This window comes from Amorphotheca resinae, assembly GCF_003019875.1.
Source record: "Amorphotheca resinae ATCC 22711 unplaced genomic scaffold M430scaffold_5, whole genome shotgun sequence".
Classification (NCBI taxonomy): domain Eukaryota; kingdom Fungi; phylum Ascomycota; class Leotiomycetes; order Helotiales; family Amorphothecaceae; genus Amorphotheca; species Amorphotheca resinae.
The window spans coordinates 646603-668762 of NW_020194475.1; the positions used below are offsets into that span (position 1 = coordinate 646603).

The 22160-nt window shown below is 47.9% G+C and overlaps 8 protein-coding genes across 8 annotated transcripts; 5 read left to right on the forward strand and 3 right to left on the reverse strand.

The window, feature by feature from the left end:
- Window positions 1-231: 231 nt before the first annotated feature.
- Window positions 232-2215, reverse strand: M430DRAFT_18351 (hypothetical protein; the record flags this gene model as incomplete). Its single annotated transcript, XM_024863849.1, has 4 exons — window positions 232-300; window positions 346-894; window positions 947-1447; window positions 1499-2215. 4 exons carry the CDS (start codon window positions 2213-2215, stop codon window positions 232-234), a joined length of 1836 nt encoding a protein of 611 aa, XP_024721451.1.
- A 756-nt stretch (window positions 2216-2971) lies between these two features.
- M430DRAFT_100903 (hypothetical protein) lies at window positions 2972-5221 on the forward strand (the record flags this gene model as incomplete). The annotated part of the gene is made up of 4 exons (XM_024860667.1): window positions 2972-4121; window positions 4173-4250; window positions 4301-4473; window positions 4526-5221. 4 exons carry the CDS (start codon window positions 2972-2974, stop codon window positions 5219-5221), a joined length of 2097 nt encoding a protein of 698 aa, XP_024721452.1.
- Window positions 5222-5757: 536 nt separating this feature from the next.
- M430DRAFT_138424 (hypothetical protein) lies at window positions 5758-8513 on the forward strand. The gene is made up of 2 exons (XM_024862568.1): window positions 5758-5994; window positions 6177-8513. Exons 1-2 carry the CDS (start codon window positions 5834-5836, stop codon window positions 8338-8340), a joined length of 2325 nt encoding a protein of 774 aa, XP_024721453.1. The 5' UTR covers window positions 5758-5833; the 3' UTR covers window positions 8341-8513.
- A 945-nt stretch (window positions 8514-9458) lies between these two features.
- Window positions 9459-12437, reverse strand: M430DRAFT_275082 (hypothetical protein). The gene is made up of 4 exons (XM_024865636.1): window positions 11984-12437; window positions 11427-11925; window positions 10609-11359; window positions 9459-10559 (listed from the first exon to the last, which is right to left on the reverse strand). The coding sequence occupies exons 1-4, from the start codon at window positions 12128-12130 to the stop codon at window positions 9569-9571; spliced, it is 2388 nt and encodes a 795-aa protein (XP_024721454.1). The 5' UTR covers window positions 12131-12437; the 3' UTR covers window positions 9459-9568.
- A 900-nt stretch (window positions 12438-13337) lies between these two features.
- Window positions 13338-15585, forward strand: M430DRAFT_18355 (hypothetical protein; the record flags this gene model as incomplete). The annotated part of the gene is made up of 6 exons (XM_024863850.1): window positions 13338-13413; window positions 13475-13494; window positions 13543-13643; window positions 13696-13917; window positions 13971-14576; window positions 14631-15585. The coding sequence occupies 6 exons, from the start codon at window positions 13338-13340 to the stop codon at window positions 15583-15585; spliced, it is 1980 nt and encodes a 659-aa protein (XP_024721455.1).
- Window positions 15586-15659: 74 nt separating this feature from the next.
- M430DRAFT_230322 (hypothetical protein) lies at window positions 15660-17303 on the forward strand. Its single transcript, XM_024864819.1, has 3 exons — window positions 15660-15790; window positions 15947-16052; window positions 16105-17303. Exons 1-3 carry the CDS (start codon window positions 15786-15788, stop codon window positions 17284-17286), a joined length of 1293 nt encoding a protein of 430 aa, XP_024721456.1. The 5' UTR covers window positions 15660-15785; the 3' UTR covers window positions 17287-17303.
- A 1334-nt stretch (window positions 17304-18637) lies between these two features.
- M430DRAFT_138432 (hypothetical protein) lies at window positions 18638-21134 on the forward strand (the record flags this gene model as incomplete). Its single annotated transcript, XM_024862569.1, has 2 exons — window positions 18638-18672; window positions 18738-21134. The coding sequence occupies exons 1-2, from the start codon at window positions 18655-18657 to the stop codon at window positions 21132-21134; spliced, it is 2415 nt and encodes an 804-aa protein (XP_024721457.1). The 5' UTR covers window positions 18638-18654.
- A 125-nt stretch (window positions 21135-21259) lies between these two features.
- Window positions 21260-22007, reverse strand: M430DRAFT_18357 (hypothetical protein; the record flags this gene model as incomplete). The annotated part of the gene is made up of 2 exons (XM_024863851.1): window positions 21260-21510; window positions 21569-22007. The coding sequence occupies 2 exons, from the start codon at window positions 22005-22007 to the stop codon at window positions 21260-21262; spliced, it is 690 nt and encodes a 229-aa protein (XP_024721458.1).
- Between the last annotated feature and the right edge of the window lie 153 nt (window positions 22008-22160).

The following is a 22160-nucleotide window of genomic DNA, read 5'->3' on the forward strand; positions in this document are numbered from 1 at the left end:
CTTCCACCTTGTGTCTTGGAACTGGAAGTGCTCATTTTTCATTTCTATGATTTCCTCGGCTCAGACTTGCCTTTACTACTTCATCATCGTCTGTGTGGGTTCCAAACGGCATCCATCAATGCTCTCAGGTTACTACTCACGCAGAAACACAGGAGTAGCAGATGGATGAGCTTCCGCAGGCACACAAGTACAATTCAGCAGTATCTGGATTATCATCATAGCCAAATCAGATCATGATATTAGCGAAGTGCCTTTTGTTTTTCCAACTACCATCTTTGCCGTTCTCGCCCCAAATTGGATCTGATGAATGTCAGCTAGAACTTTGGACAAGAAGGCCACACCTACAGCTCGCTTCTTCTCTTGTGCCACAGAATGCATCCCGAGCTCGTAAGCCAACAGACGAAGCACTTTCTTGCCAGGCTCTATCTGCGGAACCTCTTGCTCCTGTGAGGGGATCGTCTGGAAGCCACACTTCTCCCATATTGGGCACTCAACTGCCCACTTCACCAGTGACTCATCCAGGAATGGAAAACGTGCTTCCCGACCCCAGTGGGAGATAACACGATCATCACGACCCAAATTTCGCTTGCCTAGCCTATTGACGTCCAACTCGAGCTCGTCAAGCAGGCCCGGAAAGCCATTCCTGTTGAAAGCTGTTGCGTGACGCGTATATCCACCAAACATTTCATCGGCTCCAAGGCCAGAGAGGAGCACACGAGCTGGTGTACTGTAGGGGGCAGGGCTCGGATCCAAATTAGATGACGCAATCCCGGTTCCACGGGCAGCAAAATAAAGTGCATAAGCTATTGAAAGGTCCATCTCCGTATTGTGTGGGTGGATCAGACTGACCACAGTCTCTCTATGTGCCATTGTTTCTGTGTACGGTATGTTGACCTATAGAGTAGTCAGTCATGTGAGACGAGCCATCTAGTGACACAAAACTTACTGCAACAAATCTCCAGATTCTATTAGGACACACTTCTTGTAATTCTTGGAAAGCTTTTCTCCCAGTTTCTCTGTCAGGACAAGACTCGTAGGGTGATATTCTGACAGGATCTCCTGTGAAGGTTGCGCCATTTTGACCTTTCGTATCATTTTGGCTCTTAGTATCCATTTTGGCTTGCTTCTTTGATTTAGGCGCGTTTTCAGCGGCTTGAATCACTCGAGGATTCTCAAACGCCACATTGACCAGATCGATATGCTGCTCCGGCGGAAGCAGGTCGTGCGCCATACGCGCCAGCACTGTACAATCAAGGCCGCCAGAGAATAGGACAGCGACGCGTACATTATGTGATTGGTCAAAACCGGGAGGTTCAGGAATGTTAAGAATCCTGAGTTTAAGAGACTCACATAGATGATCACGCAACAGCCTCACAGATGAAGTCTGGGCGTTGAGGACTTGGGCGCTCAATGGGAGACTTCTGTTAAACACGCCTAAAGATGGCACCTGCAACATAATGTCAGCTAGGAGCTGATTGTAGACGAGTTCCTTTCATACGCTTGAAATCTCCATCATATCTCGAGAAGCGGATTGCAGTGCTTGTCCAGAAACGCCCCAAGCATATCTGTGCAGCGGTAGTATTGATGCCGAGATGAGTCCTGGATCTGAACGATGGACCTCCTTCCCGGCATCCTCCTTCCTACATGAAAGCACATAAATGGCATCAGCCTCGACTTCTTCCCAGAGGCCTCTTGCAGGATCTGCCGTACTTGAAAATTCGATAGATTTTGAATCATCAAGACTATTATGAAGGAGAGAACGTCGTCCAAGGCGATCTCGCCCAAAGAACAACTGTTTATGAATATTGTCAAAAAAGACAAAAGCAAAAGGCCCCGAGATGCTGTTCAAGGTCTCGACAACCTTACTGGTCGACTCTGAGCCAATACCTTGCGTAGTGCTAGCTCCCAGGAGTGCAGCGAAGACCTTTTGACCGTCGTTGCCAGCAACAGTCTCTGGGCCAATCTTCCAGGCTTCACCATTCCAGCACAATACGGAGCCACTCTGGGGGTCGATGAAGGGCTGAGCGGTGACATGACCTCCTCTGAGAGCGAGGACAGTTGATGTGAAGGAAAGATAATATGTCAATCCATCATCCTCTATCTCTGCTTGCACTTCTCCAACATGGTCGGGGCCTCTCTTGCACAGCAAGTGCTTCAATCCAGGGCTTGGAATTTGGAAGCCTCGAGTTGAGATCGACGCATAAATACCACACATGTCGTGCCTCTAGCTGTTCAAGGATGAGTTTGGATCATCCTGTGCTTCTTGGGAAGCGAACAACGTTGGACTACAGACCCCAATGTGGTCTTTGTTGGGATGCAGTTTTTTTCAAGTGATGATTCGAGCACTTCTCAAATTTAGAATACCAGACGATCTCGCTTCACATGATAGCAACGCTACCGAGTCAACGCTCAGAGTGCCTTTGCACTACCAAAAGGGATGCGTATCGGACATACTAACCAGAACGATAACGATGATCAGATAGTTGCATTTCTCTCGATGCCTGATTTGCAGATATTCTGGTGTGTGCGCCTTATACCCACGAAACACGACGAATCTCGCCGAGTCGGTGGAATCTAAAGTACCCCGCCAATACTACCAGAAGGCACGCAAACGCCTATCTAAGGCGCCGGCGGATGTATGTCTCCTCCCAGACAGCCGGCAGATATCTCCAATCTCGCAGAGGAGCTATCGGATACAAGGCTGTCAGAGGTGGGCTCGAAAGAGGGTGAAGGTGTTGAAGATGGCCGACAGGTCCCAGCGGATGATGGAAACATGATGGGATCTGATGGCGGAGCAGGACCTGTCTCACCGCCCCCGAGCAATAAAGGCAAGATGGATGAAGCTCAAGGGGCCTTGGGTGTCGCGACGAATGAACCTGTGGAGAACAGCGATGATGTTGGAACTACAGAAAACGAGTCTTCTGAAGACACGCACGCCCAGGCAGAACAGACAACGACAGCTCGAGATCAAATGGAATCCTCTACAGCAACCTTGAAGCCAGGGCTCACAAACCCACAACAACATCTTTCTCCTGGCGATCAGCCTAATCGAGACACGACCGCTAAAGCCCCAAGATCCTCGCAACCACCCTCGCGATCAACGTCCAATACTGCAGGGAAACCTTCTTACCCCAGTGCAACACAACCAGAGAGATCCCCTACAAGATCCGATGTCGATTTTGACGAGAAGAATACAACAAGCGAGGATGAGCGCGATGCAGACTCTAGGACGGAAATCCAAAGTATTATGGATCAGTTCAGCCTGGCGAGCCACGGTCCTGGTCATGAGGAAGTCATGTCACCTAGGCTTGAATTTGCTGGCCCACTTCTCAGTAGTCCAATGCAGCACCCTCCAAGAAAGTCGAGTTTGGAGCCTTTGAATCCCAGTGCAGCGAGTGCAGTTCAAGCTACGCTGCAGGCTACGTTGGATTCAAGAATATCTTCAGATTCTTCATCGAACACACAGGGACGAAATCAATCCGATGTCGGTCCTGCGATCCCCCCAAAGCCTGGCTCAATACACAACTTTAGTCCGCCCCGAATGCAGGACGATCGATATGCGGACAATGCGAAGTCGCCCCCATTGCATAGACCTCCACCTCCTGACCCGGAACCAGAGCCGGATCTCCCTTTCGATTTCCATCGTTTCTTAGAACAACTCCGGCATAGAACAGCTGACCCGGTGGCTAAGTTCTTACGGTCCTTCCTACAAGAATTTGGCAAAAAGCAATGGATGGTACATGAGCAGGTCAAGATCATAAGCGACTTTCTGGCATTCATCACGAACAAAATGGCCCAGTGCGAAGTTTGGCGAGAGGTCTCAGACGCAGAGTTTGACAATGCCCGAGAAGGTATGGAAAAGCTTGTCATGAATCGATTATATACGCAAACCTTTTCCCCCGCAATACCACCACCTCAGCCAATTCCCGGATCAAAACCAAAGCGGAAGGGAGGTGAGCGTCCAATGGGACCTGGGAGAAGGGGGCAGCATCAAGAAGACGTTGAACGAGACGAGATCTTAGCACAGAAAGTTAGTATCTATGGTTGGATCCGAGAAGAACACCTAGATATACCACCGGTTGGAGAAAGTGGCAAGCGATTCTTAATCTTGGCAGAGCAAGGTAGAATTGAAAGCATCCTCAAGAGACCACCTTGACTGATTTTGATATTAGAGCTTCTCAAGATCAAGACGTACAGGGCTCCGCGAGACAAGATTATTTGTGTTCTCAATTGTTGCAAAGTTATATTTGGTAAGTTTTTCTGGTTGTTGTCAAATACTCAATTTGCTGAATCCGCATAGGGCTTCTCAAGCATTCCAAGGCCGACTCATCGGCAGACTCCTTTATGCCCTTGTTGATTTATGTCGTTCTCCAAGCGAACCCCGAGCATCTCGTATCAAATGTTCAATACATTCTGAGATTTAGAAATCAAGAAAAGCTAGGCGGGGAGGCTGGTTATTACCTCTCATCGCTGGTGAGTACTTTTACTACACCCACAGCAGGCAGTCGAACTAACAAATTCCAAGTTGGGAGCTGTGCAGTTTATTGAGAATTTAGATCGAACCACTCTGACTATATCTGATGAAGAATTCGAGCAGAACGTCGAAGCCGCAGTTTCTGCCATTGCTGAAAAGCACCAAGCAGAAAATGAAGCACCTGCACCGCCACACTTATCGGAGAAAGCAGCTCCTAGCCAGCCTGAAGTAATACCGCGGCTCTCTGTGGAAGCCGAATCTTCAGTACCCCGAAAGTCGACCTCGTCGAACGAATATGACAGTGGTGACGGAGGGGATGACAAGGCAGCGATGTCTAGTCTTCTTCGAACAATTCAGCGGCCCCTGTCCTCTATTGGACGTATTTTCTCGGAAGAAACCAGCTCATCTCAAGGCGGGCCCGCACGAACTCCTTTGCCAGGAAATACGCCACGAGTGAGCCCATCTCCCCGGATAAGCACAGACCGTCCCCGAAGCCCTCAGCGGCCAAGCAATGTGCTTGAAAGCAACGTTCGCAACAGACTAACAGCGGAAGATTCAGCAGCACGCCAGGCAAGCGCCGAGGTGGCGGAAGCCCAACGGATCCAGCGAGCCGAACACACAAATGTAGTCGAGACCCTTGCTGGAATGTTCCCTGATTTGGACAAGGAAGTCATTAGTGATGTGGTGACCCAAAAAGAAGGACGAGTTGGCCTTGCAGTAGATGCATGTCTTGCACTCAGCTCTTAGAAACCGGGATAGGAGTCACTGCTGTGAACGAGGGAACTGGGAGAAGGAACGTCATTTGGACATCATGCGTGCTAACTTATCTGCAAATAAATACATGGTGTCCTTGGTTTTGTGGATTAGCATACAAGGGTTTTCAGTAGCATGTTCTGTTGGGGTGTACTCATAGGTAGACTTCCTTCTGATTTCTGACATATCCCTACAAGATAATAGCGCCCATAGCTTTCTCCTGAAGATTAGGTTGTGGATAGACCTACCTAGGTAGATTCACCATAGGTGAAGCTCATATATATAGTAGTAGTAATTATATATCCCGACTTTTATACACCAAATATACATACCTTTCAATAGCAATGTGAGAGACGTTACTTCTTTACACGTTGACCTGCATTCATTGTGGGTGTTATACACCAAGCTTGCACTGTATCTTGGTGGAGCAGATTGTTGCACTCATTGGGCTCACTCGGTTCTTCTAGCTTTGAGACGCTATTATGTTCACCAAATTTGATAAAGGATTCTTGACGACAATTACCCATTGAGGGGACAAGATCTAGTCCCTTGCTTTTGAATATTGGTACCAGATATCATATTTTACGGCATTCATACGGAATAACCATGGCGAAGAAGAAAGACAAGAGCCAGGGCGACGAGATAGGAAATACAAACTCCCCATCGGCGTCAACGGCCGCATCAACAGCAAAGCCAGCGAAACCAGCGAAAGATTCGAAGACACAACAGCAACACTCAACATCCGCTCTTATCATATGTCGCAACAAGTGAGTCTCAGGGCCTATTGTTCAAGTTATCTTCTGGGGTCGTTCAGACTGGCGCGCGCCTCTCTGTAACCTCATATCGGCGAGGTATCATGGACCCTATGCCGAAAATTTAACAGTCGCCACGACACGTTGCGCATAGCAGACCAAAGCAGACCAAGGCTCAGATGCTAATAGAATTACAGGCATTGGCGTTATATCTCTTCTTTCCACGGTCCATGGCTTCAATTGCCCCCCGAAGTTCTCGAAAGTCTTGCCAACAGTAACTACAATCTACCTAGACCTCGACCTATCGACCCTGCAGTATTTTTTGACCTCCTCAAAATAAGACAACTAGTCGATGATGCTACGAACCTCGCTGTGCGAGCAGCCAGCGGGGTGACCTCCTCGTCCCTTACAAATTCCCAAAATGCGGGCAATGGATTACTGGGCAATGGCGGGGTCGCATTAGGACTTGGCCTTGGTGGAGGAGGGGGGAATGCAAAGCTTAGCCGGGAAAGAAAACACAGGATGAGGGAACAGGCGACACAGAAACTATCCAAGGCGTACCATTTGGATGAGATTGCTTGTAGTGTTGCAACCATGCAATCTGCATCTACTCTTGAAGATGTGGCCCAGCTTGTGCTGCAGCGGAACCCACTCGATGCTGATGCGAAATATGTTCATTTCTTCCATGAAAAGATACCATCTCGTCAGCTTGCTGAGTGCACCAGTCTCCAGCCATTGGATGAAGTCATTGCCGAAAGACCTCATGAAGGTGAAATCTTGAGGACGCGTGCTGTCACAAAGATATTTAAGGATGACTTTATAGGCGCAGCCCAAGATCTCACGAGAGCTTTACAAGTTTGTAGATACTATCAGAGCCAACATAAAGCGGGACGACAACAACTTCAACTAGCCAGCGAAGCGGCAGCTGAAGCTCAACGTAACAGCCGACGGAAGGAGGAAATCAAGCTGGATGAGCAAGACCAGCCAAGCAGCCTCGAGACTCAGCTACTTTTTCACCGTGCTGGTGTCTACTTAACTATTGCTTGTCAACATGTCAATGAAGCTCTTCCACCTAAGAATTCCCAGAATGGGGTTAACGGTACCCAGCCCCAGGATGCTAATGGTAATAGCGATCAACCCACAGAGGAAGTCGAGTTGACTCCAGCTGAAAGAGAAGCACGCCGAAAACGACTGGAAGCCCGCAAGGTCGTCAAGACAAACGCTAAGAGGGCTCTCAGAGATTACATCTCTTATTTATCTCATTTCGACTATACTCCCGGGCTTCCAGCTACGATCACCGAGGAGTTTGTACGCAAAGTAAACCAAGCAGCAAGTGGGTTCAAGATACCAAGGCCCCATAATCATGGAAGAAGCCTGGATCTCGAGAGTAATGCTTCATTGAGTAATGGTCAACTATCTGATGCTCTTGTTCCTCACAACGGCGTGCATACAAATCGAAGTCGGCCCTCACCTGGTTTATCACGAAACGCTGACCTCCCGACCCTTCCTGCGCCTGCAGTATATCAGATCTCAGATCTCTTCTCAGCAACGCCGCCTGCAGATCTACCACCGTATCCAGAGACGGCCACCGCACTTACAACAAAGCAACAAATGCAGGCTTCCCAGAATGAAGCTGCAAAAGCTTTTCTCGCCCAGACTGATTGCCATGAGGCTCTGACTTATCACCCACTTCTTACAGATGCGCTCCACTCTTTGCTTCTTTGTCATTGCCTAATACAGACATCAGCTCGAGAGCTTCAGCGTCACGCCCATATGGTAGCCAGACTTGCCCGAGTCTGCGATGGCTATCCAATTTTTCAAGCGTCACGCTCTCCAAGTCGTGCTGATTGGATCGAAGTTGTCCGCCGTGGGGACAATTGGATACAGCTGCAACAGTCATGGGAATCTCTTTGCGCTCCAGCTCCCTTACCGGGTCAGATGCCTACAAACCAGCAGAAGGAAACTCCTGCAGAGAAAAAAGAACGCCTGAAGCAACAAGCCATAATGGAAGCCTTAGAAGATGATAGGGTTCATGACGAAGCTAGCTTTCATGCTGCAGTTGCTGCTAGACAACGAAGACAAGAAGAAGAGGCTAGAAAGGCTGAAGGTAGAGAAATGCCCAAGCGTTGGGCTCAGGAGGATGGGAAAGAGTATCCCATTAGTACTGAGAGAGCTCAAGCTATTGTCCGTTGGATCAAAGAAGCCCCTGTTGGTGGTGAAACTGGTGGACCTCGTAAGAAGAAAAGGGCTACAAAGCCTGGATCAAAGGGCAAGGCTGAAGACGAAACCGAAACCTCGGCGGTCGACTTGAAGGTTGATGGGGCAGAGAAGTATGAACCTGTTGAGGAAGAAGTCGATTGAGCTTGCGATATTGAATACTAGGTAAATTAGTGTACGAATACTTACCAATCATATACATAATTGGGAAATAGGACGCCTGTTCGACCCTACCCTTTCAAAAGAGAGGTGTATGGCTTGCAAGAGAAAGTAACAAGGCTTCTCGATTGGTTCAGACACTACAACCAACCCCCTCTCGTCTCCTGGTCTGGACCTTCTGCAGGCAAGTAACCCCTGCAAGTGCAGATTTCTTAACTCATTACCGGGATTTAAGCTTGAAGCAACTTCAGGTCGAACCCAAGGCCAGTTAAATCTCTTATCTGACGAGGAAAAGGATACCTATGATCATAAATCCTAAGTGTATTCCATGTTCCATCGTATTTAAAGTTCCAAAAACTCAAAATCTTCTAGCGATCCGTCGTTACAAATCCCAAGTTTGAAGGTCCGAAAGATCTTGAAAGAGCATATTACATGCTTGTGATTCTTAGTGGTATTGATGACGATTCTTTTACCGGGACGCTTTCGGGGTCGCTGAAAGAAGTGAGAATTTGGGAATACTGGATCTTATAGGTCTAATGGGAGTGATTTTAGACAATTGTTATAAGGAATGAAGGGAAGAGTTGAGAGTTGAAAGGGAGGGAGGGGACCCTACACATAGACACAGGAATTGGTGCATGGTATGATGTCGGCGACGAGTACGGGATACATGGCATTGATGGATTGAGAGAAAGGACAAACAGAACAGGTTAGAGAAACAGATGGGATTTACCTGCCAATTTGAGAGTATGAGAGAGATCGCTGAAGGTGTTGAGAAGAAGTTTAATGATACTAAGTGATAAATTGAAACATGGATATCGTAACGGGTTATGCATAACTCTATCATCATTCGTGACCAGAAAAGAAATCCGAGAAGAAAATCAAAATTCCCAGATCTACCATCCAGAAAGGCCTCCGCCAAATAGTGCAATTCCAACAGACCAATCCTTTTTCTGCGCCGTCGATCACCGATTCCCCGGATTGCCTTCTCTATAGCCTCAAACTCCACATTGGTCGTCAGAAGTGTTGTCCATTGATCAAACATCGGTGAATCGCCTCCCTGATTTCGATATCTTCCACTGGATTTAATGAACTTTCTATGCGGCTTGATCTCAAAACCGCAAAAGAATACCTCCCAGGACTTTACAAATGCAACATTCATTGTCGACCAATATCAAACCCAAAAATAGCTTCAAAACCACCATAATGAATGACTTTATAGCTTGATGGAGTTCTCATACTGCGCCGAGAGATTCATGAAGTTGTCAATCTCTGTCAACCCATTCGTTTCAAGGCTCTGCATCAGTTCTATTTGCTGCTGCTGACTGAGGCTTCCCTGCCGCATATCTGTGCGGTGAACCTGTTCCGAGAATATTTGCGGGTTGAAAGAGTACGGCGTAGGTTGCATGAAGTAGGAAGGGTCTGATATCGCTGGATAGCCCGTAAGTGCTGGCTCTTGAGTTGCATCCTGCGGTTGCGATGGTGCCGTGGGGTCCCAAACCTCCGGCAAAGTCGCGGGCTGCGGGCAGTCAGGAGGGAAGTAACTAAAACGGCGATCGGACGGCATGCTGGATGGATTTGCAAAGATCGAATTGGACCGAAAGCCGGGATATGGTGCTGGTAGAGAGCTATTGTAGTCAAAAGTTGGGATCGGTTCCGGAACCTGATTAAACACAACACCAAACTGAGGTGGCGGGTTATATGTCTTTTGCGAATATGCTTGTGAGCCAGTTGTAGCACTGGAATGCTCTGATGCGGGTGGTGAGTTGGTATCCAGAGATGATGGTGAGTTCGCGGATAGTGATGATGGCGGATGCGAGTCCTCACTCATATCGTAACTTCGCAGACAAGCCTTGGCAAGCTTCTCATAGAGATCGGAGGCGGCTGCGGTTCCAGGCCAGCGTTCCTGGCACTTGATAATAGTATCAAGGGCTATATTTATGTGATCCTCAAGCTCTTCTTTACTGTGCAAGGAACGAACTTCCGGATAGGATATTGTCCACAAAATTGTATTCACTGCCATGAAAAGTGTCAACAGGAATACCCATGTGATGTCGACCATTGCAGTCTCTATTTGCTTGGCCTGCATCCTGATGTTATAGGTACATGCATCATAGCACATAATAGCTGAACGCACTGATGGCTTCGGGACTTGAGGCGAGGGTCTGAAAAGAAACACGACCATTGTGTTATATCTACTAATAAACCTATGGACTGTCAGCATATCAACGCAGAGGTAGCTTGGATTGTACGAACCAAGGTTTGCACCAGTTTGGTTTTTCGGGAGAAGCGTCAACCCAATCCTTGAGCTTTTGTTCCATGTGGGCGTACCAGGGATGTTCATCATTCTTCGGCTCAGGTCGTTTCTTCTGATACAATGCCCGTCGGATTTCTGCCTGCAACAATCTCATCCGGAAAAAGTGTATGGCAACTTGCTTCTTTTCTGACGGCGGACCCGGCAGAATACCGTCGGCTGTAATATTTTCATCGTCTACGGTCTCAAAAAATCCGACATCAACGTGGTCTTGTCCGGTAGCGAAGGCATTTGGTCTTCCCATGGTGTGTGCAAGACCAAATTCCAAGGAAACAACTATCCAGAAAAGGCGACGTTTCATATCGAGCTGAAGTGGATTAACTAAACCCAGTGATACGCCTTGAGTTATTGTCTTTTCCTCTGTGAGGCCAAGTTGTTGGCAGAGCCTAGTAGCAAGACCCACGATATAGTAGATGGCGGTCCGTGTTGGGGTTAACAAGGAATATTGAGCAATCAGCACTAAACATTGCAACGTTTTGATATCCTTCGGTCGTATCACATCTTCCATATATGCCATTGCGGCCAAGTAATAACTATCTGCTAGACCAGCATATTGAGGATCCAGCTTCTGCATGCTGATTGCAAGCACCATTCGAAGAACAAAGTTCTTGTATGGATCAGTACTTCCGTCATAGACATCCTGGAGGTCCTTCGCAAACGTTGGTTCATGCAGCGTAGGAAGTAAATATTGAGCTAACGACACATTAGTTAATGCTCTTTCAAGCCTATCTGGCAGATAGAGGGTAGAGACAATACCAACCTTTCTGATTGAAGACCTCTACCAACTTGTCCGTCACCAAACGGCCGGGCAACGTTGGTGCTGGGACCGCGCTAATCATAGGGTACGATTTCTTACGCCCTGTAGATGCTTCTGGAGACATAGTAGGAGGTCGGCGCTGGCGAACCTCGGGCACGAGCTCCCGAATCCTCCTGGAATCCGTATATTTCTTCGCCTCTTCCATGACCAATCTCGTCATTGCAATACCGCTCGAGGGGCCCAAGAATCGAGGCGTCTCGTCATTCTCACCTAGGTGAACAAGTCCTCCAGGTCGTACGATATCCTCCGTATTCTGTGGAAACCCTTCTTCTTCCGTATATTGGCTGAGTTCCGCTTCCAGGGCCCGGACTTTCTCTTGAAGTCGGATGACATAAGTTCGAGAGATCTTCTTCCCTTTTGTTGTATCGAAATACTCGCATTGAGCGCCGGCCCGTTCACACGGAAGGCATCGGGGGAGGTTGGGGTCACATCTTGTCTTCCTCTGATTCAACAATTAGTACCCTCATCTGAGCACTGGACGCAAACCAGGAGCTACGAACCTGGCGACACCTGCAACACGCTGTCAATGTATGCGCGATTCTGGGCGAATGGTCGTCGCTTTCATGGCTACTCTCCCGGACCGATTTGGCCTGACGAGCCTGGTAGACCGAGCTCTGAGCTTGCCGAAACAAATCCGCGGCATCCATCGACACGGCTGTACCTCTCTAACTGAGTGCGGTTGAAAAAGACTCTCTGGGGTTTGGTCTCGTTGGATTCACCATCGTCGATGACGCAGATTCTAGAGCGTCCTCCCTGTCTCTGCCTGGGCTATGTACAACAAGCAATGGAAAGCAGGAATCCCACGAGATAATAATCACCACCCAGACGTCAAGAAATCGAGCTGAACAGGAGGGAATGGATGCGCATCAAGAAGAGCTCACGCAGAGGTGGACTGAGGCGGACTGAAGCGGACTGACGGGTTGATTGCCGCAGCGTGGCTCGTTGTGAAGTATATAAATAGTTTGGGTGTGATCTCGTGAAACACGACTCAAGTTCTGGTTAGGACTCGAGAAGAATGACCCCGCTGTCGATCCAACAACTGCTGGGCGGTGGGAACAATGGCCCTATCACAACCACTTTGTATTAGTAAGGAATGGTTGCGAATACTTGAGCATCAGTACGGAGGGCTATCGCGCCACGAGGGATGCATGCGGCACAGGTCTGTCTGAGGGCTTAGGTTGAGACTTGCCGATGCTCTGAAACGCCTTCGACCGATCATCAGTCGGATAGTTGGTAGATTGATGGCCAGTTACTAGGTACCTAGGTAGCTGTACCCCATGGTCGTCAGGGCCTCATTGCTCGATTTATATATATACATAAGGTACACGTGTGTGTGTATGTATATATGCACAAAGTATCCGTAAATAGGTAAATATATCCCGGCCATCGCATGACCTCAGACTCCCTCGATCAACTCTATTAGCCCCAAGAAAAAAATAGCTCGACAGAACTTATGTCCAGTGTCTAGACTATTTGGCCACCTATCTTTATTAGAGATTTGACGCTGCTGAGTTCCAGCCTTCGTGGCTACACATCTCTTATCCAGTTTTCAAGCCACCGCCGCAAGTCCCGATTGTTTGAAGTCAGGTGCGATAGTCAGCACAACAACGCTATCTCAACCGCCTCATCAAAGCCAGAGAGAGGTGCTCTGTCGGTAAAGAGAATCCAAGAAGATCTGACGACACTATCAATCAAACCTATCAACCATATCTTCATCATTGTATTCCTATTCTCATTCTCATTCGCGCGCCACGAGGCTGACACGATACGTTCTGTCTGTAAAGCTCGGAGACGCATGGTATTTTGAAGTGTATACCTGTTCAATAAAACCCAAAAGAGACTTCTCTCGCAAAGATGCATCCTTCTCGCCCTAGCGCTGCGGATACACCGTTGTTGAGAGTGTCGAGACCTGTTTCTGCTTGCTCAAGGTGTGAGTTCACACCGTGCATTCCCATCATTCCCATCGACGACTCGTCTGACTTTGTCTTTAGGTCGCGCGGCAAAAATAAAGGTCTAAGCTCCTGTTTCTAGTACAAATGCTGAGACTAATAAGAAGAAGTGCGATGGTAAATTGCCCGCCTGCACTGCTTGCGAGAAGTCGGGAAGGGCGGGCGAATGTTCAAGTGCCAACGATCAATTTGCGAAAGGGAAAGAGAGGAGGTTAGTCAAAAACGCGTCTAAATCCATCCTTTTCTAGGCTAATTTGTCCCAGTTATGTTGCTTCTCTAGAATCTCGCATTGAAAAGCTTGAGCGGAAAATTTCATATGCTAGGTCTCGAAAGGCCTCAGTAGCAATGCACGATGTGGATGAGCCAACTCAGGTACCGGATCGAAAAGACTCACTTGCAACCATTCGTGCCGCTATCCATGGGAAGGCGGCCAGACGGCGCGAAGCCGCGGATGTCAATGAGCTCGTGTCGGATTTTGGATTTCTGTTAGTATTTTGGCAAGCCTCATATATCTATGCTGACAACATCTTACCTACAGTTCAGTTAATGCCACCACTCGGGATTTTGAACCGAGTACCACAAACATGACATTCGCCCGTCTTATCCTCGCGGCGTCGAACAACGAGACGGTGCCCAAGCCAACCCCCTTTGAACTCCCACAAAGAGCCGAGGCAATGGCACTGATCCAGTACTATCTGGACAACGTTTTCGTCCTATTTCCTGCCTTCCCTGAAACTGCACTCTTTAATGCCGTTGATGCCGTTTATCAAGTGAATGGCCGTCCTGTCACAGAGTTCGAATATTGGCTTCTATATATGGTTCTTGCCATTGCCTCGACAGCTCAATCTCGAAGTAGTAGAGATGCATACTCTGCGGATGGTCTTGCATGGGTTGGGCGTGCTCTACGGTATGCGGATAAGGTTCTCATGCCAGGATATGTATCACAGATCCAGGCCTTGGTTCTGCTTGTTCAATACTCCATGCTGGACCCCGCCCATTTTGACAGCTGGCAATTGATCGGGTTCGCATGTCGTGCCATTATAGACCTAGGATTCCATCAAGATCCCCCAAAAGAACAACAACCAGACAAGAATAGTTTGGAGATGCGTCGTAAACTTTTTTACTGCGTATATTCGTTAGATAGGTGTGCCCCAAAGACCCCAATTTCCTTTCCGTCTGTAATACTCACATTCCATAGATCTATCAGCATGGTTCACGCCAGAGCCTTCTCATTCACTGATGACTCGACAAGCGTGGCCTATCCGTCCCCCACAACTTCAACAACCTCATCCGAAGCGACAGGAAATTCTCTAGCAAGACCGCATTCTTTGGAAATTGCTTTGCTTCTGTTCCAGCTACGATACGCACAATCATCATGGTATCAGGAACTATTTCAGTCTAGTCGAGATCCTCTGCAACATGCATCAACCTATATCTGGCAAATGTGCCAGGAGATGCATGAATGGGCCGAATCACTCCCGGAAACATTACCTCTTGCATTCAAGAATTTCTTCGACCTTGAGCTCCTATACAGCTATGTCTACTGCCTTGCACCATCCTGCCGTGTGCAGTCCGTATCAAATTATGGGAAGACTCTGATTTTCGAATATAGCATTGCATACATAGAGAAGATATTCCCAATCAGCAGAGGCCCCATTAATACTGCATTTTACACCTACCATGATGCACTTCGAGTATACTTTATTGGCAGCCAATTCTTAGCGGTTCTCGCGGAGAATCAAGATCAACTCCTAAATGGCATCATTTCATATGCCCCAGTCGTTCCCGGATCCCCACCACCTCCGCCATTGCCAAGCAACGCAGGAGGTGATAATGTCGATAGGAGTATCAACTGTATTGCTCATATCAAGGAAACTCTGAGGACGTTTGGCCTTCGCTGGGATGATGCCCAAGCTCTCCAGTCAAGTTTCGAGACTCAGGCGGGATCCTTACTTGGTATCTTGCATCGAAGAAAGCAGCACGTGGATGACATATCTAGAAATAGCCACGGCGCTTCAAGTTTCGTCCAACAGCCAGTTTATGACCCGATGGGTAATGTGGTCCCTGATGACTGGTCGGACATGGGTTCCATTTTTGTGAATGCAAATATTTTGCAAGGAGGACTTGGAGAGTCAACGCATGGTCTGCAGTAGATATCCCAATGGCATTGATGATTCAGTTGTCATGCTGAGCCATTTGAACTCCTGCAGGGTAAGGTTTTGAGTCCCTTTAAAGTTACGTGGGAAGCATTTTGGCCGAAACATGCTCCTTCCGTGCTGGATTGAGATCACACAGTCCTCCGGATGCTATTTTATTCAGTCGCCCTTTCCGCAGAGAACAAGTCTACCTACGTATGATGTATGTGCCCTTTGTCTGTTTGCTTACCCCTCCCATTTCTCGACAACTCTTCTTCTCTTCTCTCTATCATCAACATCTTGCGCTTCTGTTCACTCAGCGTCCCCCATTTTGCGAACACAACAGAGCTATACATCTTTCAAACGCTGACAAGATCAGCATCATCCTCAAACCAGAAACCCGCTTACTCTTCTGCTCCTCAAACGTGTTGGTATCTCGGAGACTCGAGGCGGCCACTTCGATTCGCTCCTCTGCGATCCAAACCGTAAGCCGTCTCCAGCCTCTCCAGTATCTTCAATTTGCTTAATCTCAATCAGCGATCATCCCAAACCATGGAGAGCAAGCGTACGCATACTCAGATGAGCGACTTGGTCATCGGAAATTGGGCCCTCAGATGGGTGTGTCTCGCACTCCTAGTCCTCGCCGTCATCTACCCAACAGCCACCATGCTCGAATCCCGCAGAGCCTCTTCCTCTTGCAACACCACTCAGTCTATCGACAGTAACTTGTATTACGCTACTTCTGTCGACCATCACTATGATACCACCACCACCGTCGAGCAGGTACCAGCGGCTAACATCCTAGCCAAAGCTGCAAATCTGCTCTTTCATCCTTATCCATCTCAACACGTGGTTTCTCCCACGGTGAACCATTGTGGTTCTATACGGCCTTCTCCTCAAGATCTTGGACAGAAAGATGGCCTGAATACAGGTTCAAAGAGTTTCAACTCCCTCAATTCTGATGATAATCCTGTTTTGGAAAATAATTTTCTTCTGCCTGTGAGCTATCGCCGACGTAGAGGGTGTACTAATGGCCTATGCTTCACTAAACCTTCCAACATAAACCACCAACTTGAGGTGGCACCGAGAAGCGAGGGTTCCGTAGGCAATCTTGAAGAGTCAATTGTTAAGCTGGAACATTCTACCATCACCGTCTCTGATGACCTGCATGAGGGCCAAACCCATCAATGCCATGGATGCATCGATGCTCGAGCGGGTCCACAAGAGACCAATATATCTCATAACACGTATACAAAGCCACCTTTCCCTCGCAACATACTTCCTGCTCGTTGGGAAACCAGTTGCCGCAACCTTACTGGCTATGCTCTTTCGCGGTGCAAAGAGGATGTCAAGATGCGAACTAGTCTCTTTGGTGTTTTGGCTTCGATATTCGGACTCACTGTTATTTGTTTATTATCGTTTGCCATGATCAGCTGCGTTCGTCGGCAAACAGGCTCGGCTTCAGCTCCAACGTGGACAACGAAATGCCCTTATTACTTTAATAAAAGTTCAACTATTCGCCGCGGCACTGCTCGAAAACTCTTTGACAGAGAGGATGCTGTCGAGGCAGAGGAGCAGGGGTTACCTAGCCAATGCATAACTGCCACTCTTGACGGAGGATTGATGCACCGTTTGTGCCCGGGACGAGTCACTCTGGTATGCAATCTGGTTGTTTCAAAAATCGTTATACTGATATTCTTTCTAGCAACGAGTGTATGATGACTCTCTGCATAATTCTCAAGCCGGCGCATCTCACATCCCAGCCCTACAATTACCTGAGCCAGTGCTGACAACCTTTCGCAAGGTTAATGGCCTTGGTCCTGATCTTCGGAGTGCTATGAAGCCGAGCGGGGTGAAAAAGGCCGTTTTGAAAGTCAGATGGAGCTCTTCGGTTAAAGGTTCTTGCGAATGACAGGACATCATTCTTCTTTCCCTCCTATTTTATGGTTGTATTGTCATTAGACTTTGAGTGTCATGGCTGTTCTATAGCTCGATGTTCTTGGGAATATCGGTGCTTCGGCTCGTCGACAGCTTGATATCTTCTGGGTATCAGTGGGAGATATTTTAGCCTTTTGGCTTAGTTATCGTGTTGGGGTTTCAGCACTTTGGTCGGTCTACAGATTGTTTCTTTTGGAGGGTAGCAGTGGACGGTGTTTTGGATTGTTGGCTTTCAGTACTTTGGCTACTCTGGAACCTGGCTTCATGGTGGGACGACTGTTGGATGGTCAGATTCCTTTGTTATAGACTTACGAACACGTTGTCTCAGAACTTTGTCGTTTGACTCTCGTGAACCCACAAGTGAAGGTTTGAGATTGATGGAGTTATTGGTATGGCCGATCGCCATCCTGGAATGCTGCTAAGAGACTATGATAAGTCGATTGTTATAGAATTATACAAGACCATCCTATCTCAATACTACCATTTCTGATACTTGGTTAACCAAAGATTTAGCAATAATCAGGTTAAAGTCAACAGAACTGCCTAGTACTTAAAGTGTTCCTGAACTTGGAGACCTCGACAAGTATGAAACTTTGAAAGGGGTTAATTGCGAGGTCGTTGAAAATCACTAAATCTTCGTCAACAAGAATATAAAAAGATCACAAGACTCTCAGCGATTAAGAATCCTGCAACAGGGTTTTGTAGCATAGAAAATCAAGTCCTCATGATTTTCGTCCCATCGCCCAGTATGTGCCTCAGGCAAACTAACACCCCGAAAGCGAACCTCAGCGCTCTCTTAGCGCAAAATCCGCAATAGCACAACACGACTTCGGTCTTCTATTCTAAATAAAATCATGATAGACATGTAGTTCTACATCTGTATAGTAGTGTAGCCTATTTGGAATTTTTGTCGGGCTAGAGTGGCTCGCGATATAGGGGGAGGAAATGTTTTGTTGCACATCGCAAAATCTCGAGAAACCTCTGGATTTTTGCTTAGCGCACTTGGATGATTAGTCAGCGTTCAGGGCGATAAGCCGCCCGATAAGCCCCAGATCAAACGATCTCAATATTATACAGCTATCCAAGTGATGCCTGTCTGAACAATATCTAATTCTCCATGTCGAAGGCTGCAGTCCATTTGTCTTTCACATGGGCATTCTAAACATGGTCAGTCTCTGGTAGTAATATAGTCCGCTCTCTACATCCACCCGGATTAACATAGAAACTACCAGGCTCACGACAAGACCAAGTTGAGCGCAAAGAGATTATTCTTCGATCAGCTTTCGGCTCTGAATGAGACCTCAGACGAGGAAGATGATACAAACGATATTCGAGATGTTTTCCGAAAGAGCAAGAAGCTCTCATCTCCCCAAGCCCTTTCGTCGGAGTTTCCGCCCCAAAACATTCGCACACCCATTACTATCAACAAAATGCCAGGATTTCAACGAACAATATCTGCCCCACTATCGAGTGCAAGTCTCGTTAAGGAGACACCCCTTCCTCCGAGTCTGTCTTCGCTAGGTCGCTCTGAGTCGGCAGCACTGCTGTCGTCAGAAATACCGGTCGTAGAAGATACTCCGGAACCTAATCTCCATGTAGTACAACGCACTGCTTCAAGTCCCACCTTGGGAACAGGCACTTTGGTATTAAATTATAGCACAGGAATTGAGTCAATGCTCGGGAAGAGAAATCGCACTGGGTTGGAACCGTTGCATGCCAAGAAGAAATTGCGCAAGGAGTCTTCGATCAAGCTCGTGCCCGAAGACGAACAGATCTTCAAGGGCCAAATATTTTATTACATCCCACCCGACGATAAGGCGCCCTTACGGCGAACTCGAATTAACAAGGCAAGGGAATTTGGTGCAACTTGGACGAGGGAGTTTACACCAGCTACGACCCATATTGTGGTTGATAAAGGTATTACCTTCAAGGATGTGATGGCATTCCTGAGACTTGAGACGCTACCATCGAATACAATTATGGTGTCTGAAGAATATCCTATTGACTCGATCAAGTGTCGATTCTTGCTCGATCCAAGGCAGAAACTATATGCTATCGATGGACATCCGGAGACTCTCCAAGAAGAAAATACACCAGACACGACCTCGCAGAAATCTAATAAATCACTTGAGCTCAAAGCATCAAAGAGAAACCCGGGAACGAGGGACCACAATCCTCCAAACCAAACACCACCTCGAAGTGAAAACTCAACACAAGTAAGTCAAGGAAAGGAAAACGCGAGGGAGCTATTGCCCGAATCATCGGAAGGCGTCTGGTTAGCACAAAATACAACTCATACGAACTCTGTAGTGGCGGAAAGCCCACAGGAGACATCTCACCATGCGGGTATAATATGTGAGACGCCGGAGTCTGTCTGGTTGAGGGACGAACTGGATGAGATGATCAAAGTCGCACGAAGTATGAAGGATGTACCCATTGACGACGAAGAAGATGATCATGCGGATGATAGACCCCCGTCTTGCGATGATCCTGACGATTCAGGGTCAGATGATGAGCCTCGACGCCCAAGTTCTCGGAGTGCCCCCAAATCAAAGCTCAGGGGCTCTAACAAAGGTCCGTTCAATCAGGATAAATTCACCTGCATGACTGGAGGGACGGGTGTTACCCCTGAATCGAACCCAAATGCGCGAACAATTGAAGTGCTCCAAAAGATGGCCGACTATTATGTCCAGACCAAAGACCATTGGCGTCAGACAGCATATCGAAAAGCTATCGGAACGCTGCGTAGGCAGACCGACAAGATAGCTACCTATGAGGAAGCATTAAATCTTCCGACTATTGGGAACAGACTAGCATTGAAGATTGAGGAGATAGTGCTCACGAATGGCTTGCGGAGGCTTGAAAATGCCATGATGGATTCCAACTATCATACCCTACAACTCTTTATGAATATCTACGGCGTTGGGATCAACCAGGCTTGGAAGTGGGTTCAACAGGGGCATAAGACTCTCGAAGACCTGAAGTCTCATGCCCACTTAACCGACAATCAGCGACTGGGGATCGAACATTATGATGATTTTTTGACGCGGATTCCTCGAGATGAGGTTACCGCTCTTGGAAACGTCGTCAGCGCTGCCGCTGCTGCTCTTGATCCAAAAGTGGAGGTAATAATTGGTGGAAGCTATAGGCGTGGGGCTTCCAGTTCTGGAGATATTGATTGCTTGTTGACCAAGCCATCCACGTCTTCCAGCCAAGAGCTGTTGGGTTTCCTCAATCAGCTAATCAGTAAACTCACGGAGAGCAAGTTTCTGGTAGCCGCGCTTTCGGTGCCTTCACAGAGCGGATCGAAATGGCACGGTTGTTGCGTCCTCCCCGGTGCATCAAAACCGATCTGGAGAAGGATAGACTTCCTGCTTGTTCCAGAGACTCAACTAGGAGCGGCGTTGATATATTTTACTGGTGATGATATCTTCAATCGCAGCATTCGATTGCTGTCAAGTCGAAAAGGATGGCGGCTGAATCAGAGAGGTCTTTACAAAGATGTTATGAGAGGGCCTGGCAGAGTCAAGATGACCGAGGGAACACTGATTGAGAGCGCAGATGAGAGGAAGATTTTTGCAGCTCTGGGCGTGCCATGGAGGCCGCCGGAGCAGCGAATATGTCATTAAACCCCAACGGTAGGAGGCTTCTCCCCGAATGAGACTTGTTCGGTACTCTGCTTCGCATATGCACGTTGTCTATGGTTGAAGAAACCATGTTTTACAGGGGAAATGCTCGAACAAGACTTTACATATCAGACCGGCTGCGGATCTCGAAGCATAATGGTATTCGTCCCTGGCTTCGTCCCGCCCCATTTTGATAAGTCCACACTCAGGACATCAATATCCTGGAAGCCCAGCTTCTTATAGACAGGATGTCCGGCCGGTGTTGCTTCAATATAAGCTTTCCGACCCTCGGCATCTGCGAGTGCGAGCCCATGTTTCAATAGCATGTTAGCCAGACCCTTCCTTTGATATGCTGGGTCTGTCATCAATAATAATATCACTATTCAAAGGTCAACTATCATTTTCCTCACATAATTCTGGGAAAGAATTAGACGTACCGTACATGTTTTCGACGTCCACATTCTTCTCCCTCATGCGGTCCAACCACCCAAATTTGATATCGCAAACCTCCAGATTCGCACCCCGAGGCCATTTTTGTAACTTCCCCTCAGCCTTCTCTCTCTCCTCCCTCTCCTTTTCACGCTTTTTCTCGGCCTTCTGCTCCTCGCTAAGGGTGTGAGGGTATTGCCATCGCACCCACGCACCTATCCTGCCGGTGCTCACCTCCGTGACCTTGAAGCAGCGATATTCAGGCGTGCGCAGGGTTTTAAGAAAGCGGTTGCGGAGCCACTGATACATCTCGTCTTCTGGGATGTTGGATCGAGGGAAGGTGAAGGAGCCGAAGTAGTCATCCTTGAAGGCATTCAGGTAGACATCGATCATCTGGTCGATGTCCTCAGGAAGGCAGGGCGCGAGAACGAAGTCCTCACGAGCCATGACGATTCAGTTCAGGAAATGCCAGAAGTGAGGTCAAGGTTTTCGCAAATCAGTTATAATATTTGTTTCTATCTTCCACTTCAAGACTCCCCCTCCTTCTCTTTATATACAACGTAAACTTCTACCCCGCCAGACTCACCACTGGCTCGGATT

Coding starts and splice junctions, on each gene's coding strand:
- M430DRAFT_138424 (XM_024862568.1), top strand. CDS start 5,834: ATGGCGAAGAAGAAAGACAAGAGCCAGGGCGACGAGATAGGAAATACA. Junction 5,995..6,176: donor CTTATCATATGTCGCAACAA/GTGAGTCTCAGG, acceptor ATAGAATTACAG/GCATTGGCGTTATATCTCTT.
- M430DRAFT_275082 (XM_024865636.1), bottom strand. CDS start 12,130: ATGGATGCCGCGGATTTGTTTCGGCAAGCTCAGAGCTCGGTCTACCAG. Junction 11,926..11,983: donor CGTGTTGCAGGTGTCGCCAG/GTTCGTAGCTCC, acceptor TTGTTGAATCAG/AGGAAGACAAGATGTGACCC. Junction 10,560..10,608: donor CCAAACTGGTGCAAACCTTG/GTTCGTACAATC, acceptor GACAGTCCATAG/GTTTATTAGTAGATATAACA.
- M430DRAFT_230322 (XM_024864819.1), top strand. Junction 16,053..16,104: donor GCTCCTCTGCGATCCAAACC/GTAAGCCGTCTC, acceptor AATCTCAATCAG/CGATCATCCCAAACCATGGA.